Source organism: Microtus pennsylvanicus, chromosome 3 (assembly GCF_037038515.1).
Source record: "Microtus pennsylvanicus isolate mMicPen1 chromosome 3, mMicPen1.hap1, whole genome shotgun sequence".
NCBI lineage: Eukaryota > Metazoa > Chordata > Mammalia > Rodentia > Cricetidae > Microtus > Microtus pennsylvanicus.
The window spans coordinates 48,809,147-48,825,898 of record NC_134581.1 but is presented as its reverse complement, the minus strand read 5'-3'; the positions used below and the strand labels follow the sequence as shown (position 1 = coordinate 48,825,898).

The following is a 16,752-nucleotide window of genomic DNA, read 5'->3' as shown; positions in this document are numbered from 1 at the left end:
GAACTGATACAGCAGAAGAGACATAGAATTCAGACGGCAGAATGGAGGGTCCTAGTGTGTGGGTCTTGTGTGCACCACTAGTAGGAGAGTTAATGGTTCCACCACTTCCTGAAGCCAGTCTCAGTACGCACAGTAAAACTTCTGCCTGATGTTTGACCTGGAAGTTCACACCTGCTTATATGCCAGAGAAATGAGTGTGTGTCCATTAAAAAAAAAAGTAAGTGAACAATAATGTTTAATGTCCACTGTAGCTTTCCATTAAGAGTCCCAAGCTGAGCCGGGCGGTGGTGGCGTACGCCTTTAATCCCAGCACTCGGGAGACAGAGGCAGGTGGGTCTTTGTGAGTTCGAGACCAGCCTGGTCTACAAGAGTTAGTTCCAGGACAGACTCCAAAACCATGGAGAAACCCTGTCTCGAAAAACCAAAAAAAAAAAAAACAAAAACAAAAAAGAGTCCCAAGCTGAAAATGTCACCAGAAATACACTAGTACACACACAGATCAATATGTAATAAAAAATAGTTACTGATCAGTATAATATTAATGAACTTCACTGACACAATGTTGAAGACATAAAGCTGGAGAGACAGCAATCAAGTGAGTCTTTATATGAAATTTAAGTAAAACTAACCGAGGTGATGGGTGTCACCATACGATTACCTCAAGAAAGAAGGGACGTGACTGACAGGGAAAGAACATTCAGGAAACTTCTGGGTGAAGGGAGCACCCTGTCTGTGACCTGAGTAGGATTTGCACAGATGCAAATCTGAGATGAAAATACAGAGAACTACACAGCAATGATTCCCAAGATTTACTTTCAGTTGGACCCCAATAAACCAGTATAAAAGTATTTGTTGATGAAACACCTGTTGTGTGACGTTCTTTAGGAACCTGCGTGTCTGAGCAGCCAGTCCTTCCATATCCTAACCTCCCTCCCCCAATTGTCCCAATTGCTCCCAATTGTCAAGCAGGCTTTCCTGTCCCACCCTCAGCCTAGGCCTGTCAGCAAGTGCAAATAAATACATTTGGGTCAAAGGGGCTTTCTCCTTTCAGTGGTGGTGTTCCCAGCGAGAAGAGGGGCCAGATTAAACAGTCCGTGAGGAGGTATGGCGTCTGATCGGAGTGCGACTATCAAGGGCTCTTGTTTCTTTTCTACTGTGGAAGTGATAACAGGATGAAACTCTCAAGAGGACTTGGCTAAAGTCCTACAGCTAAGTGGTGAGGCGAAGCGATAAAAGCAGAAATCTAAGCTATAAGAGGCAGAGTCAAGACTCACAAGTGGCTGGTCCAGGTGTGGGCTGTGTGTCGTAAACCTAGAAGAGGCAGATACTTCTCACGGACGGTGGGACGGGACAAGAGCGCCACAGCGAAAGCACGGGAGTGCCAGGTTTTCCAGTGGAATGAAGGCAGTCCCTCTCTGAGCTAAGTCTAACTCAGCGCGACAGATCACACACAAAAGAGGGAACGAGGAAGGAAGGGAGAGAGGCAACAGGAGAGAAAAACAGGGAGGAGAAACAAAAGAAAAACAAAAACAAAACTCTATCTGCTTTGCAGTTCCCAAGATGGTCTCGGTCCATAACGAAAACACTCTAACATTCTCCCCTAGGGAATCACTCAGCATACTCCCCAAAGATAAAACTCCAAATTTTTGCCAGCAAAGGATCAGATTCAGAACATAAGAAGGAGAGAGGGGGACACTGTGTGTGTGTACCAGAGATCTCATCCTGTCTTCCTCGAACCAGCAGGGCTTCTTAACTGATCTCTCTCTAATCTTACCTCTCTCTGAAAGCAGCAAAAGGAATGAGCTTTTGCAATACAACAGCCTTTGTGTCTGTCGCCAGGAGAGCACTTGCCAGGCACGCGTGACGCCCTGGGTTCCACACAAATGGCTGTGGTAGTGCACGCTGTAATCCCAGCACTCGTGAGCTGGAGGCAAGAGAATCACGAGTTCAAGGCCAGCTTTAGCTACATGAGATCCTGTCTTAAAAGAAAATAAAAACGTCTTTTCTGGTAGCCTAGAAGGAAACGTCCTGTCTAGCTTTCCCCACATCCTAGTTTGGGTAGCAACTACATAAAATTACTTCAAGAAACATAAACACAGGAAAGTCACAATTCTTAATATTGCCTGTGCCATTCTTCCAACCCAGACTTCCCCGCCTCCCTGCCTCCTTCACAAAGAACGCTTTGACTTTAGACATCTTATTTGCAGAAGGGACACGCTGGCTTCCTCAGTTCCGGCTGACTGCTCCAAGCCCGTAATCCATAATGACAATCTTAATATCAAGTCCAAAGGCTGTGTCCTCCTCAGAGCATGCAAGTAAATAAAATGCAAGAGGAGTAGTTGTGATTTAAATTTAAAGCCTTATCAAAAAATATTAATGTTAAGAAATAAGAGAGATTCAATACCGGTACACTCGAGAGGCACAGGCAGACAGATCTGTGAGTTTGCAGTCAGCCTGGTCTACATGGTGAGACCCTGTCTCCAAACAAGAACTATCAGAGAGGAGGACTGGGTGTGAAAAACAACTAAAATTCATTATATATATATGTGTATATTAAATTGCCAACAAATTTTTTTAATGGAAAGAAGAATTAGGTACAGCTCCTGAGAGCTGTGTATAGCAAATTGTAGTTTTAAGTTCCCAAGTCAGAATCACGGTCCTGTATTACTCATACATACACACACATACATACATACATACATACACACACACACCCACACGCGCGCGCATGCACACGTACACACACGCACACAAACACACACACTGTCCACCACAACCATCACTCACAGCACAGCCATGGGCATGTTGAGTGCTTGCACACACACCCCCTCCACCACAGCCTGCACACTCACAGCACAGTCACGGGCATGCTGAGTGCTTGCACACATGTGCACACTTGCACACACACCCCCTCCACCACAGCCTGCACAGCACAGTCATGGGCATGCTGAGTACTAGAGCTCTTCTAGCTGATCACTCAGCTGACTCCTAACGTTCTCTGTGTTTCTTAAGCAGGTCATGCCTCCTCCAAGATGGTTGGCTCTAGAAGTATTTCAGATTTGGGGTTATTATTTTGGGATTGTAATACCTACATGGATATAAGGAGATATTTTATCAACACAAGTAGAAATGCAAAATTCACTTAAATGGCATAAATTTCTAGTACACAGAGCCCAGAGGTGATCTGATACAATGATTTTTAACAACTTTCTCATGAAAAGAAGTTTGTGTTCGTGTCCCTGCGTGTGGTCAGGTATTGAATTTTCCACACGAACCGTGTCAACACTAAAGAAGTTTGGGGTTTTAGGGTATTTGGGATTAGGATGTTTAACCTGTGTTTACTGCCAGACTGTCCTTCTGAGGCACTGCTTGCTCCTTGAGGAGACATCCCACTTTCTGCTGTCAAAAGCAGCTAAAGAAACCGGTCCCTCCCCCATGGTTCTCAGTAAATCCGCTCTACAGGACACAAAACTACAACTCACTTGGTTATTTCCTTGTGCACTCCCTGCTGCTCGAGACTTTAAAGTCTGGATTTTCTCAAAGACCAGGTTGACTTTCCTTTTGGTGGCATCCTCGTTGTCTGTGCTTCTGGAAAACAGCAGCAAAGAAACCATTCAGGGACGAAGCCATCGGCCTCAAGATGTCCTGAACGTCCTTACGCTCACAGCGAAAGCCCTTGGAGAGAAACTGCGAGCGGTCTGAGGGAATTAAGGCTACAGAAAAACCAGGGTTTGATGGGCAGGGTGGAAGCACAGCACCACTCAGTTTTGGGCAGAGATGCCCATTCCCAAATATCTGAGCGTGGCAGACACACGATCTGAATCAAGCAGGGTGAAAATACAGTAAGCTGTTGCTTGACTCAGTGCTCATATTTGTCCCAAAGGGAATTAAACACGCCCACTCGTGCTTTTAAGTCTCAAGCTAGAAAGATGTTCGAGGATTCTTAACTTATGGCCTCTGTTTAAGAAAAAGAAGCCCCGGTGCCAAGACCGTCCAACAGCAGCCCTTTTGTGTCTGCTTCCACGGTTAAACAGATCATCTTACCACACCCCTGGCAATTAAGGGATTTAAAATAAAATTCCTCAAACAGGCACCTACTATTAACTTCGGTCTTACCTGTCTCTCAACAAGTCAAGTGAGAAAGAAAGGAAAGAAAGGGGGAAGGTGGGAGTAGAGGGAGAAGGGGGAGGGAGGGAGGGAGGGAGGGAGGGAGGGAGGGAGGGAGGGAGGGAGGGAGAGAGAGAGAGAGAGAGAGAGAGAGAGAGAGAGAGAGATCAGAGAAGGGGAAGGAGAGGAAAAGGAGAGGGGGAAGCGGGGAGAGGAGGAAAGGAAAAGAATTTTAAAAACCACAATCTTCTACCTTAATTTTACAGGGTGAAGCCCTTCACAAGCAGTATTAAAAACTCTGGGGTGACTTTTAAGCTCCTGTGTTGTATTTTGAACCCCCTTTGTGAGCCCTGTAGGGCTGACAAGCCAATCATAAATCACAGCACACCGACACCCAGTGTTGACAGCCGCTCGTCTCAGGTGGCTGACTTTCATTCACGTCTAACTTGGACGCCTCTGCTTTCTTCTAACCATTCCATAAGAGGCTGGGACAGAAACTTCAGATTCCTGCTCCAGAACTGCCACATGGTTGGTACGGAGGCAAAGAACCCAAGTGGTTGGAACTGAGTGTCCAAGATGGGCAGGGCAAACGTGGCTCTCAGGTGCCTCCCGCATGCTTGACCATCACGGAAGCCTGGGCTTGGGCCAGGCCTCTCTCTCTCAGAGAAAGGAGGAGCTTCTTCTAATAAGGGATGATGGAGGCAGCTGGGGCAGGGAAGGCCTCAAGGTGGGGCGGCCCCAGCTCAGCGCTGACCGGAAGACCTCCCCATCCCTGACCTTGTTCTGATGCAGTAACGGTCTTCTTTAAAACATTGATTTAAGGCAGGGGAGAGATGCAGTGAGTGAAAGGCCAAGTGTGGATCCCAGAACACACAAAAGCTGGGCACAGTGGCACACATCCATAGCCCCAGGGTATGGAGACAGAGACAGGCAGACCAGGGGCTTGCTGACGAGCCAGGCTAGCTGAGAAGTGGGAGCTCCAGCTCAGTGAAGAAGGTGGAGGGTGACGGAGAAGGATACCTGGCTTTGACCTCTGACCCCCACATGAGCAAGGATGTCAAGTACACCTGTACACACATGTGCACATACATGTGTTTCTCCTGGACATGCGCATGCACAAATATAAACTCTGTGTGTTTTTAACTGACTTACAAAGAATGTCCTCCCCTATCCCCTCTACCTAGTTGGCAACTGCATCCAGAGACGAACCCTCGGCTGGCTCAGGTAGGACAGGAAAGAACAGTTAAGTACAAAGCCTCAGAAACAAGTCAAGAGCCCCACCAGGAATGGCAAAGACTTTGTTCCGTAAGGACCACATACCCTTCTTTGAGGTAATTGTAAAGGATCTGCTTGGCTGTCTCCTCGTTGGTTTGCTGCGTGAGCTCCTGCTGGCCCTTTAAGAGATCTGGTGTGGCCTGGAACATAATGAAGTATGTTATTAGACCAAGAGGGTGACACTCTCGGGAAGATGGCAACAACCTTGAAGGAGTGGCTTCTAGCACACTCCTTTCCAAAACCAATCCGTCTGGCCAGCCTCATCATCCTGACATCCGTAAGCTCTGGACCCTTGGCCAAGTGTCTTCTCATCCCCCTGCGCTTCCTCAGTACATGAAGATTAATAGCAAGGCTTCACACAGCTGGTGCAATGCAATCACAGCATAACACCGGGAACTTACCAGCCTTATCACTGTTTTTATGATTGTTATGATTGCTTTTAACTGTGACCATCAAAACACTCCATGTGCCACTTAGACTCTATCACTTTGCAATTAACCTAAATGAAGGTTAACCCAGTTTCTCAGACCGGAAACCAACCTAGCCATAACCCAATTTCAGGAATAAAAGTATATGGATGTAAACCTAACCTCCGAATCTGTGGGTTGACACTCATTCTGTAGGCGTGAAGACTTCACACCCGTGAAGAGAAATGGAGACTCTGTCACGTACTATTTGACAGGGAAGTTTACAGGAGCTGGGAGCACGATTCCAGCACCCATGAAAAAGTGAGGCACTGCACACGCCCATCATCCCAGCACTGGGGAGGTGGAGACAAGGAGCACGTAGACAGTGTGGCTCCATCAGTGAGCTCGGGGTCCAGGGAGAGACCCCATCTCAAAAAGTAAGGTAGAGAGCAACAGAGGAAGCCACTGGATGGCAGCCCATGCCCTCCCCCCACAAATGCACTGGGCACCTACGTGCACCTAAATGCAAACATGCACTTTCACACATCAAATCACCAAGCGTTCCGTTACAGATTAAAGACTTAGGACACTCATTCCTAGGGTGCGTTGCTCAGGCCACTTTGAAAGGGAAAAACACAAGTGTTACCTGTGTATTAGAGTTGGAAGGAAATGTCTTCACGGAAATTTTCTTGGCACCAGAATCAGGTGTGGCAGCCACAGCCCGGTTCTGTAACATCAACGTGGCGGTGGCTATTTTGATTTCTTCCTCTTTTTTATTCTGTGCTGGAAGGGAGCTTTCCTGGCTTCCTTTGTTCAGAACTTTCCCATCTTTGTTCTGCAGGGGAGCCTTGGGGTGGGCACCCTGGGTGGCACCCTGCAGTTTTGCAAGGGTGCAGCTTGGGCTGTGTTTCCCACGCTGCTCCGGGGCCTGCGACCTCTGTGGGAAGACCTGGGATGGCCGGAGGAGGTGTTCGCTAGACTTGCCCAGGTTCCTGCTGAACTCGGTGAGGTATTCTGTATTTCCCTGGAGACCAAACGGAAAAGCACTATCTACGCTTCGAGATCTTTTCCTGTCCTCCGGATTGATCCTGTTTCTCTTCCCAGACCTTCCTCTTCTCTGATGCCCGGGCTTTTGGTCAAATTTTTCAATTAACTGGTCCACACCAGGAATAGAGCAGGTGTCGATATCCCGGCCAGTCCCTGGCAAGAAGGGGATATACCTTCGGTTTTCATGGCGGTTGACATTGTCAGCATGGATGGCACATTCCTGATCATCAAGTAAAAATCTGTACAAGGAAGTGGCTGAGGTGGGAGTCGTGGATGACGAAGATGACCTCCGGGACCGAGCTCCGTCCAGGATGGGTCCTGCGGAATCTTGTCGCCGGAAGGGTAGTACATCTGGCCTACTTTTCTTGGTTTCGGAGAAGACCTGTGGGCTGGGAGCAGTTGGCGATTTCCGTCGAGGGGAAAGGGCCTCCTCTCCCACCCCCTCCTTGGCGCACCTCTGAACATTCACGCACACTGAGGTCTGCTTTTGAGGGTCTTCTATGACCACGGAGCTGCAGAGACGGATTGCTGTCGCGTTGGTCTTGGCTAGATCTTCCAAAGTGGGGCTGTTGGGCTGGGAACCGCAAGGTTTGGAAAAGCAATTCCGAGGCTTCTTGTAGTTGGTCCCTTCCTCCGGTGCGTTTCTTGGCCAGGGGCTCTCCGGAGGATGATGCTTTTTTGAGCTTGCCTCATTCTTTTCCGGGTCATAGGGTTGCAGGAGCTCTGGGTGCCTCTGAAAGTTGAGCACATGGGGAAGTTTTGTGGGCCCGTCTTTGCGTTCTACAACTCCATTCCTGCCCTCATGGAGGGAAGCCTGCTTCTGGTTTCTTATCGGGCTGGTTGGCAGGTATGGGTTTTCTGGAAGCTGCAGCTCCTCTGGACTGTTCTCCTTCAACATGCTCCCGTTGCTGGGATGTAAGGACAGATTATTTATCACTGAAGATGGGAATGCTGGCCCGTTTTCTGGAAAAGGTGTACCTGTTAGACAGCGTTCGGTGTTATTCAGGACTATGTAGGGGTGGCCATCAATTCCCTGGACCCTGATGCTGACACCATAGGAGCCTGCCTTTGAGGGCTGGGAATTCCTTGGCTTCGGGGGGTCATCACTGGCGAGTCTCAGGTGGACCCCATATTCCTGCTGAACGTGTTGGTATTCACCAAAATACAGCTCCATGACTCACTGTCCCGGCTGGCAGGAGGAAAGAGGATGTTATGTTAGAATCACATCTGTTTAGGCAAAGGTGAGGATAAGAGGAGGGGGAAATGGTTCACAGACATCTGGACATGCTAAACAGCAAAGGGACTCCAGAACCCACGGCTGAGTACTGTGCTTCCCCGCACTCCTTTCTGGATGTCCTTGAGCCTGTGTGCTGGCTGGCTTGCCAACACTGGCTGCAGTCCTGGCCCGAGGGCAGTCTCTGGTGTAATGACCTGGCCTCCAACATAGCCCTGCTCTGGTTTCCAGCTATTCTGGTCATTTTTTTTCTCCCTTAGTAGGTTTCCTCACACTTTGTGCTATTTATTTTTAACCAAGAGAGTGTTCTGGCTGCCAGCAATTAAGAACGAGGTACTTTTCCATGAAAACTGAGGCTTACCTTTAGTCTTCCCTTCCTCTGCCAATTTCCCTCCCAAAACACTATCAGCCTTTTTTTTTTTTTAGTACATATCTGGCTTTAAAATCTTTCACATCTCGCTGAACATAGCAGATAATGAGGACTACTGAGAACTCAAGAACAATGACAATGGGTTTTTGATCCTACTGCACGTACTGGCTTTGTGGGAGCCTAGGCAGTTTGGATGCTCACCTTACTAGACCTGGTTGGAGGTGGGTGGTCCTTGGACTTCCCACAGGGCAGGGAACCCTGATTGCTCTTCGGGCTGACGAGGGAGGGGGACTTGACTGGGGGAGGGGGAGGGAAATGGGAGGCGGTGGCGGGGAGGAGGCAGAAATCTCTAATAAATAAATAAATAGAATACTAAAAAAAAATTTAAAATATTTCACATTTATTTATTTTGTGTATATGTGTGTGTGTGAGAAAAGCCAACTCAACTGGCCACCCCAGCTACAATGAAGTCTTTCAAACTGTGTGTGCCACAGTAAGCACATGACCAGAAGACAATACGCAGGAGTCAGTTCTTAGCTTCTACTATTATACCCCAAAATTCGAACTCGGGTCATCAGGCTTTACAGCAAGCACCCTCACCCACTGAGCAATCTAGCTGTCTGCCTCTATTAATTTTTTTTCTTGAGACAAAGTCTTATATATCCCCAGCTAAATCAAACTTGCCAAGAATGACCTTCAACTCTGATCCCCCTGCCTCCACTTCCTGAGCTCTCAGATTGTGAGGTTTGTCACCATGCCTGGTTTACACAGTGCTGGCAAGCAAACCTAAGACTTCATGCATGCTAAGCAAGTACTTTAGCAACTGGGCTATATCCCAGTTTCCCTGGCTTTGGGATCTTTAATACTATCCAAATACAATGTTTAAGACATGTCTTACTCCAAGGAATTGTTTGTGAAATTAACAATGAGAATAAATGATGGAGTTTTTAAAAATATTTTTTCATATCAAAAAGTTCACCTGGCATATTCATCTGAAAAGTGTTCCTGAGGGTCCAGGGTTGGAGTTCAGAGGTGTGGGGGGGGGGGGGGGAGATAAGACTCAAAATCTTTATTTTGTGATGGGTCTTAATACCTCACAAAGAATCACTGCCTCCAGGAGACCACTTCCTAAATATAACCCCAGCAGCACAGACACTGAGAGAAACAATTAATAAATGTGACCTCCTAAAACTGAAAAGCTTCTGTAAAGCAAAGGATATGATCAACAAGACAAAATGACAGCCTATAGAATGGGAAAAGATCTTCACTAACCCCATATCAGACAAAGGTCTGATCTCCAAAATATACAAAGAACTCAGAAATTGGTAATCAAAAGAACAAATAACCCAATAAGAAAATGGAGTACAGGGGCTGGAGAGATGGCTCAGTGGTTAAGAGCACTGGCTGCTCTTCCAGAGGTCCTGAGTTCAATTCCCAGCAACCACATGATGGCTCACAGCCATCTGTAATGAGATCTGGCGTCCTCTTCTGGCATGCGGGCATACATGGAGGCAGAATGTTGTATAGATAATAAATAAATAAAATCTTTAAAAAAAAAAAAAGAAAAGAAAATGGAGTATAGACCTAAACAGAGAACTCTCAACAGAGGAATCTAAAATGGCTGAAAGACACTTAAGGAAATGTTCAACATCTTTAGTCATCAGAGAAATGAAAATCAAAACACATCTGAGATTCCATCCTATACCTGTAAGAATGGCCAAGATAAAAAACATTGATGACAGCTTATGCTGGGGATGTTGTGGGGTAAAAGGAACACTTTTGCATTGTTGGTGGGAATGCAAGCTGGTACAGACCGTTTTGAGATCAGTATGGCAATTTCTCAGAAAATTAGGAAACAACCTTCCTCAAGACCAAGTAATACCACTTTTGGGTATATATCCAAAGGATGCTCAACTGTGCCACAAGGACATGTGCTCAGCTATGTTCATAGCAGCTTTGTCATAGCCAGAATCTGGAAAGAACCTAAATGCCCCTCAACTGAAGAATGGATAAGGAAAATGTAGTACACTTACACAATGGAGTACTACACAACACACACACACACACACACACAAAACCCAACAATATCTTAAAATTTGCAGGCAAATGGATGGAGCTAGAAAACATTTTGAGTGAGGTGACCCAGACCCAGAAAGACAATTATCATATGTACTCACTCATAAATGATTTTTTAAACATAAAGCAAAGAAAACCAGTGTACAAATCACAATCCCAGAGAACCTAGACAACGAGTGTAATGGTCTCTCCTGTCTCTTTAAGAGACAAGCCCAGCCCACTTCCTCCCTGATATGAGGAAGATCTGAAGCAGGCAGATCTTCCTTCCTGCTTGCAGCCTGAGTCTCTTCTTTTTCCATCTCTCCCCCAAAGAGGCACTTCTGCCTCGCTCCATTCTCCCCACTTCTCCCCTCCCCCCTTCTGTTTCTCTCTCTCTCTCTCTCTCTCTCTCTCTCTCTCTCTCTCTGCATGGCATGCCTATCCATCTGTCTCTTGCCCACCACATGGTTCCCTGCCTGGGACCAGCCACCCCCAGAGACCTGCAGCATGGTCTCGTGGCATGCCCATCTGTTTGTCTCTCCTCATGGCCTGCTGCAGCCTCTTGGGGAACTGTGCTGTCCCTACCTGGGACTGGCTGTTCACTGCCTGCTGCCACATGGCCTACTGCTATTGCTTGGGGACCTGCAGCATTTCTGCCGCTGCAACCACCAGGGATCCTGCAGCATTTTAATTAATCCATACTCTAAGGAAGACATACATGAATCTAATCTACATGGGAAAGAAAAAGAAAAAGACAAGATCTTCTGAGTAAATTGGGAGCATGGGGACCTTGGGAGAGGGTTGAAGGGAAGTGGGGGGGGGGGGGCAGAGGAAAATGTGGAGCTCAATAAAATCAATTATATATATATACACACACACACACACGTGTGTGTGTGTGTGTGTGTATGTATTCAAAATAGAAAGAAAAAAAGAAAAAAACTTACAGACTGGAAAAACAATAAATAGAAATACATACTGGAATAAAGACCAAAAAATATTTAAAAAGTGGTAAATTAAGAAAAAAAAGAATTGCTGCCTCCTCCTGTGCCAGGTATGGCTACCCATGCCAGATGCCTGCAGAACTGACCTGAAACAGGACAAGCACCATGCTATTGCAGAGTGCCCCAAACAAAAACCACCCCGAGAAACTGCAGCAGCCACAGAGACCCCCACGAGTCCTGCAACTACCCCTTCCCAGCGTCTTCTTGAGTCTTCCTTTCTATTCTGCAGTCAACTCCGGTATTGAATTTCCCAAGAAAGCTGTTTGTTACAAGCAGAGTATCAAGTACATGTTCACAAAGCTTTGCAAAGGGACATCATTCCCTTATCCAATTGTGCTCCCTTCTATATTCAGTTTGTGCCACTGAAATATACACGAATATTCTAGTTGTTTCTTAAAAAAAACTAATTAGTTCTTGGGACTGGAGAGATATCGGAGTGATGAAGAACCTGTACAACCCTTACAGAGGACCTGAGTTCCAATCCCAGCAACCACGTGGACAGGCTCACAACCACCTGTAACTCGAGATGGAGGGGGCCCCACACCCTCTTCTGGACTCTGAGAAAACTGCACTCACGTGTGTGCAGACACATGCACATACCTCTTCCTGAGAAAAGCCAACTCAACTGGCCACCCCAGCTACAAGGAAAGGATGGAAAATGAAATCTTTCAAACTGAGCACTGGCACGCACTGCTGGGCTGCACAGGCATGTCTCCTGGCGTCAGAAGACCAATGGAGGGCGCAGCAGCAGTCAAATCCCCTCGGTCCGTACATGGCTTGTTCCAGGCCCATTTGCTCTCCCTGACGCTGCTGCAGTCTTGCAGAGGTGCAGGGAGAAGCCAGTCCCATCTCCAGGGTGCTGAGAACCTCTGAGGGCTGTCCCCTCCAGTTCTTCAAGTCCTTAAGTGAGTCCCTGGATTTTGGTCCTTCTCCCCCTCCCCTCTTCAGTCGTCCAGGGCTGCATCTCACAGCCAGTCACCTCGCACGATGCTGCAGGCAAACGGCGCTTCATTCTGCTAGTACAGTGACTAGGATCAAACTCATGGCATCAGGCTTGACAGCAAGTAACTACCTATAGAGCCATCTTGCCAGCTCTGGATTGATAATTTTAGTGATAATTGACCATTTCAAAATTAGTAGCATATGCTAATTACACACAGCGGGCTTCTTTATAACGTTCTCATGCATGCATATGTTTTCCCATATTCACCCATATTACCCTCGCATGTCTCCCTGTCCCTGAAGCCAGGGACCTCTTCCCCGTGTGTGAGTGAGTGAGTGTGTGTGTGTGTGTGTGTGTGTGTGTGTGTGTGTGTGAGTGTGTGTGTGTGTGTGTGTGTGTGTGTGTGTGTGTGTCCCAATAGTGGGCTGGGAGTGGGGAGGGCAGGAAGACTGTATTCTAAAGACAGGTGATCTTGCCTTGGATGATGGACAGTACCAAACTCACCGGTCACATCTTGACCCCCTACTCAGCAGCATCATGGGATTTTCTTTCTGTTTTTAAAAGCCCATTCCTGATCTTTTGTGGGCAGTGCTGGGGACCAAACCCAGGGCCTACCAGGTGCTAAGTCAACACTTGACACTGAGGATATGTCAGCCCTGGGTTTGTTTGGGTTTTTTTTTTTCTTTAAGAGCCTTTATATAAACAAAGCCATCCACTGGGGCTCTGTTTACTAAATGGAGTTTCTTTTTATTCACCAGTAATCTCTCCTTATGCTGGCTTTTCAATGGAAATATTTCTTCTGATATTTATTAATGAGAAGTTCAAGTAGGGTTTTAAGAGTCCTTTGCCACAGTTACTGCAATTAACACTACTTACATTTCAGTCTTTGAATATGGCCACCATGGTTTATTCCAATCCAAGCTCCAGGCTGGTGAAGCAATCCACATAATCTGAATTTCATAAACCAGCCGCAATTCACATTTCCTTGACAACAAACCTCAACCCGATATTTTCTCAAAATGACATTTCTCAGCTGAGTGAATGTAGATTTCCTATCCAATCAAAGCATAAACACTGAATTAATGAGTGAATCCGAGAGCAGCCGTTCTCCACTTCAGGGCACCAGGCCTGTTGTAAGATCCTAGCACACATCACAGACACATTTGATCCATCAGGCAGTCCCACCAAGGGCTTACATAATTTGGCAGTGAACGTTGATCAATTGCCAGGATGCAGCATTGTAGCACTTTGGCAATACAAGTAGTGTTTTGGAGTGGAAATGGGGCTTTCTGAAAAGGCTGCTAAGTGATGGTAATTGCTGTAGTGAGTGAACTCAATGGGTATGTGTGTGGGAACAAAGACTCAACTCTGCACAGAGCACAAAAACCATGCCAGACGGAGATGTGTCCTCTCTCTGGGCCATCACACATGATCAGGGAGCATGATTAGTCACGTAAAGCTGGTGTGTGTCCCTACTTCTCCTCTCTAACTCCCAGTGGCCTTGCCAGGCACACCAGAGGACATCCTGGCTCCCAAGGAAAGGCAGCCATACCATCGTCAATCTTACTGCAGCTTCCTCTCCTGGGACAGCGATGCCCTAGCATTCTGCTTGGTGCCTGCCATCAGGGCTCAGGGCACTCGTTTGATTTGGGTGGATAATCACGCTTTGCCATACGAGTTATTTAAAAGAGCAACAAGAAGGGAGGTGGACAGCTGGTGAACCTCAGCACATCTTTGATCAAGTCCAGGAAGTGAAAAGTGAGCCGTGAGCCTAAAGGGAATCTCCCCTGAGTGTGATGCAGTGGCTGTCTCAGTCAGAGGGAAGCCACTGGCAGGCTAAGAAGGAATAAGTTAAAACTTCAAAAGGCAACATGGTTACTCCTAAAGGACATGCCTGAAGGGCGGTGGGAAGGCCAGGATTCTGGGGGGGGATTAGCCACACTAGAACCTCCACTTGATGTAAGGGAGGCTGAGGAGATGGCCCGTCACACAGCATGAGGACCTGAATTCCACACTCAGAATTCATTAAAACATTAGCTCAGAACATAAAAAAAAAAATCCCAGTGCTGGGGAGGCAGAGGCAAATGCAGACCTGGAGTGTGCTGGCCAGAATTGGTAAAGCCAGTGAGAGACCTGAGGTGAAACAAAAGGTGGGTGGCACCTGAGGAACCATACCCAAGGTTATCCCTAACCTCCATATGGATGCGCACACACACACATGCACGCGCGCACACACACACACACACACACACACACACACACACACACACACACACACACAGAACCACCACTAAAATTGAAAAATAAAAGCGAGCCACCAGAAGCCTGAGATGAACAATGTGCAGAGCTACGTCCCATGTCCCCAGATCGGAGAGAATGCCACAGTCTTCCCTGAACCAAGCATTGTGTCCCATGGGCACTTCCTGCAAAGACAGGAAGCTGTCAAAAGTTCCATGATTCCCAAGGCAGCTTCCTGACACCCAGGAAAGTCTTTAAAACTCCCTGGGGAATCACAGGAAAAAATGAAGGTAAGGTCTGAAAAGGAGAGTTCAAGGGGCTTGAATTTTAAATACTTTTAGTTATTTTTCACTTTTGAGCATCTGTGTGTGTCTGTGGGTTCATACACTTGAGGGCAGGTGCCCTTGGAATTGGGAGAGCATCAGATCCCCTGGAGCTGGAGTTACAGGAAGGCAGTTATCATCTGCCTGAGGTGGGTGCCAGGGACAGAATGCAAGTCCTCTGCAGGAGCAGCTCTTAATAGCCTAGTCACCTCTCAAGCCCCAGTTATTTTATTTCGGGGGTAGGGGTACGAATCACTGTATCTTTAGTTCTGAGTGCCACAGCTCTCTGTCAAACAACCTCATTCAAAAGAAATGGCACAAAAGAAGGAAAGTGGTCGTGAGACAGATCCTTTTAACAGGGCTGGAGACCATAGCAACTCGACCAGGGCTCTCAAGATCAGGGTCACCTGGACGAACCCATACAACCTATGCCTGGGCTATGGTGAGTTGAGGATTCCCCTCTGCCCAAAGGATGCTCACTTGCACCTTTCTGCGTGGATGGGTCTCTGGCTGACCTATCTGACTTCTCTATCTTGGTAGCATACGGATGACCTCTCTGTTCGTGGCATTTTATGTTCCCATATAGAATTTTAAAATCTAGAGGCTATGTGCTGGAGAGAGGGCTCAGTGGTTAAGAGTACACGTTGCTCTTGTAAAAGAACTGAGTTCGGCTCCTGGCATGTATATGGCTGCTCACAAGCTGTCTGTAACTCCAGATCCAGAGAATCCAGTGCCCTCTTTTGGTCTTCATGGCACTGTATGCATGCGGTACATAGGCATACATGCAGGCAACACCCAGATACATAAAATAAAATAAATCTTCCCCAAAAGTCTGAGCTGAGAAGAGAATATCAAAGGTCACGTGCCATGCCTGCACTTCCAGTGCACACCCACCCACTGAGGCCTCCTGTTTTCAGGCGCTGGAAAAACATAGAATTCATGCGCAAAATAATACTTAAGGTCTGTCCACATCTTGACCCTTGAGACGATTTCTAAAAGCTTCAAAAGTAGAGCCAAGATGCAGAGAAGGCCAGCAGTGGCCTGGAGACGGGACTCGGTTGGTAGAGTGCTCACTTAACACGAACAGAGGCCTGGGTTTGATCCTCAGCACCACACAAACCCAGAGATGGTGATTCCTGCTGTCACCCTAGCATTGGCAGGCGGAGGCAAGAGAATCAAAAGCTGAAGCCCCTGGTTACATAGCAAGTTTGAGGCCAACCTGGGCCGTGTGAGAGGCCAGTTTCAAAAACAACAACAAATAAAAAACAGAAGGGGGTGTTGCTGGAGAGATGGCTCAGCAGCTGAGAGTGCTGGCTGCTCTTCCAGAGGACCTGGGTTCAAGTCTCAGGACCCACATATGATGGCTTACAACCATGTGTAATGGTTGACACTCTCTTTTGGCCTCTGGCTCGCTCGCTCGCTCTCTCTCTCTCTCTCTCTCTCTCTCTCTCTCTCTCCACACACACACACACACACACACACACACACACACACTAAATCTTTTAAAGGGTAAATAAATGTATTTTTTAAAACAACAGAAAGACACAGCTGGGAGAGAGAAGGAAGCACAAGAGTGGTGGGACCTATTTCTAACTCAGGGAACAAAGTCACATCCCAGGGGGGTACACACGTCACCTCCCCGAGTGTCTTCTTATCTCTAAGGTCAGGCTAGCAAGGAAGACTTTATTATGAAAAATGAGACAGCTGAGTCATGTACAGTGCCTGCTAAATGAAACAGCTCAAATTTGGAAA

The 16,752-nt window shown here is 47.2% G+C and overlaps 1 protein-coding gene across 3 annotated transcripts in view; it reads right to left on the bottom strand.

Annotated features, from left to right (window-relative positions):
- Cgnl1 (cingulin like 1) overlaps nucleotides 1-16,752 on the bottom strand; it is a 162,306-nt gene that overhangs the window by 108,821 nt on the left and 36,733 nt on the right. Inside the window, exons 2-5 of one of the 3 annotated variants that reach the window (XM_075965307.1) lie at nucleotides 13,316-13,491; nucleotides 6,436-8,025; nucleotides 5,428-5,522; nucleotides 3,483-3,588 (exon numbers count right to left, since the gene is read on the bottom strand). In XM_075965307.1, coding sequence (XP_075821422.1) covers nucleotides 3,483-3,588; nucleotides 5,428-5,522; nucleotides 6,436-8,010 — 1,776 coding nt within the window. In that variant the 5' untranslated portion in view covers nucleotides 8,011-8,025; nucleotides 13,316-13,491. The remainder of the gene's footprint in view (nucleotides 1-3,482; nucleotides 3,589-5,427; nucleotides 5,523-6,435; nucleotides 8,026-13,315; nucleotides 13,492-16,752) is intronic. The other 2 variants (XM_075965306.1, XM_075965308.1) reach the window with 2 other exon arrangements.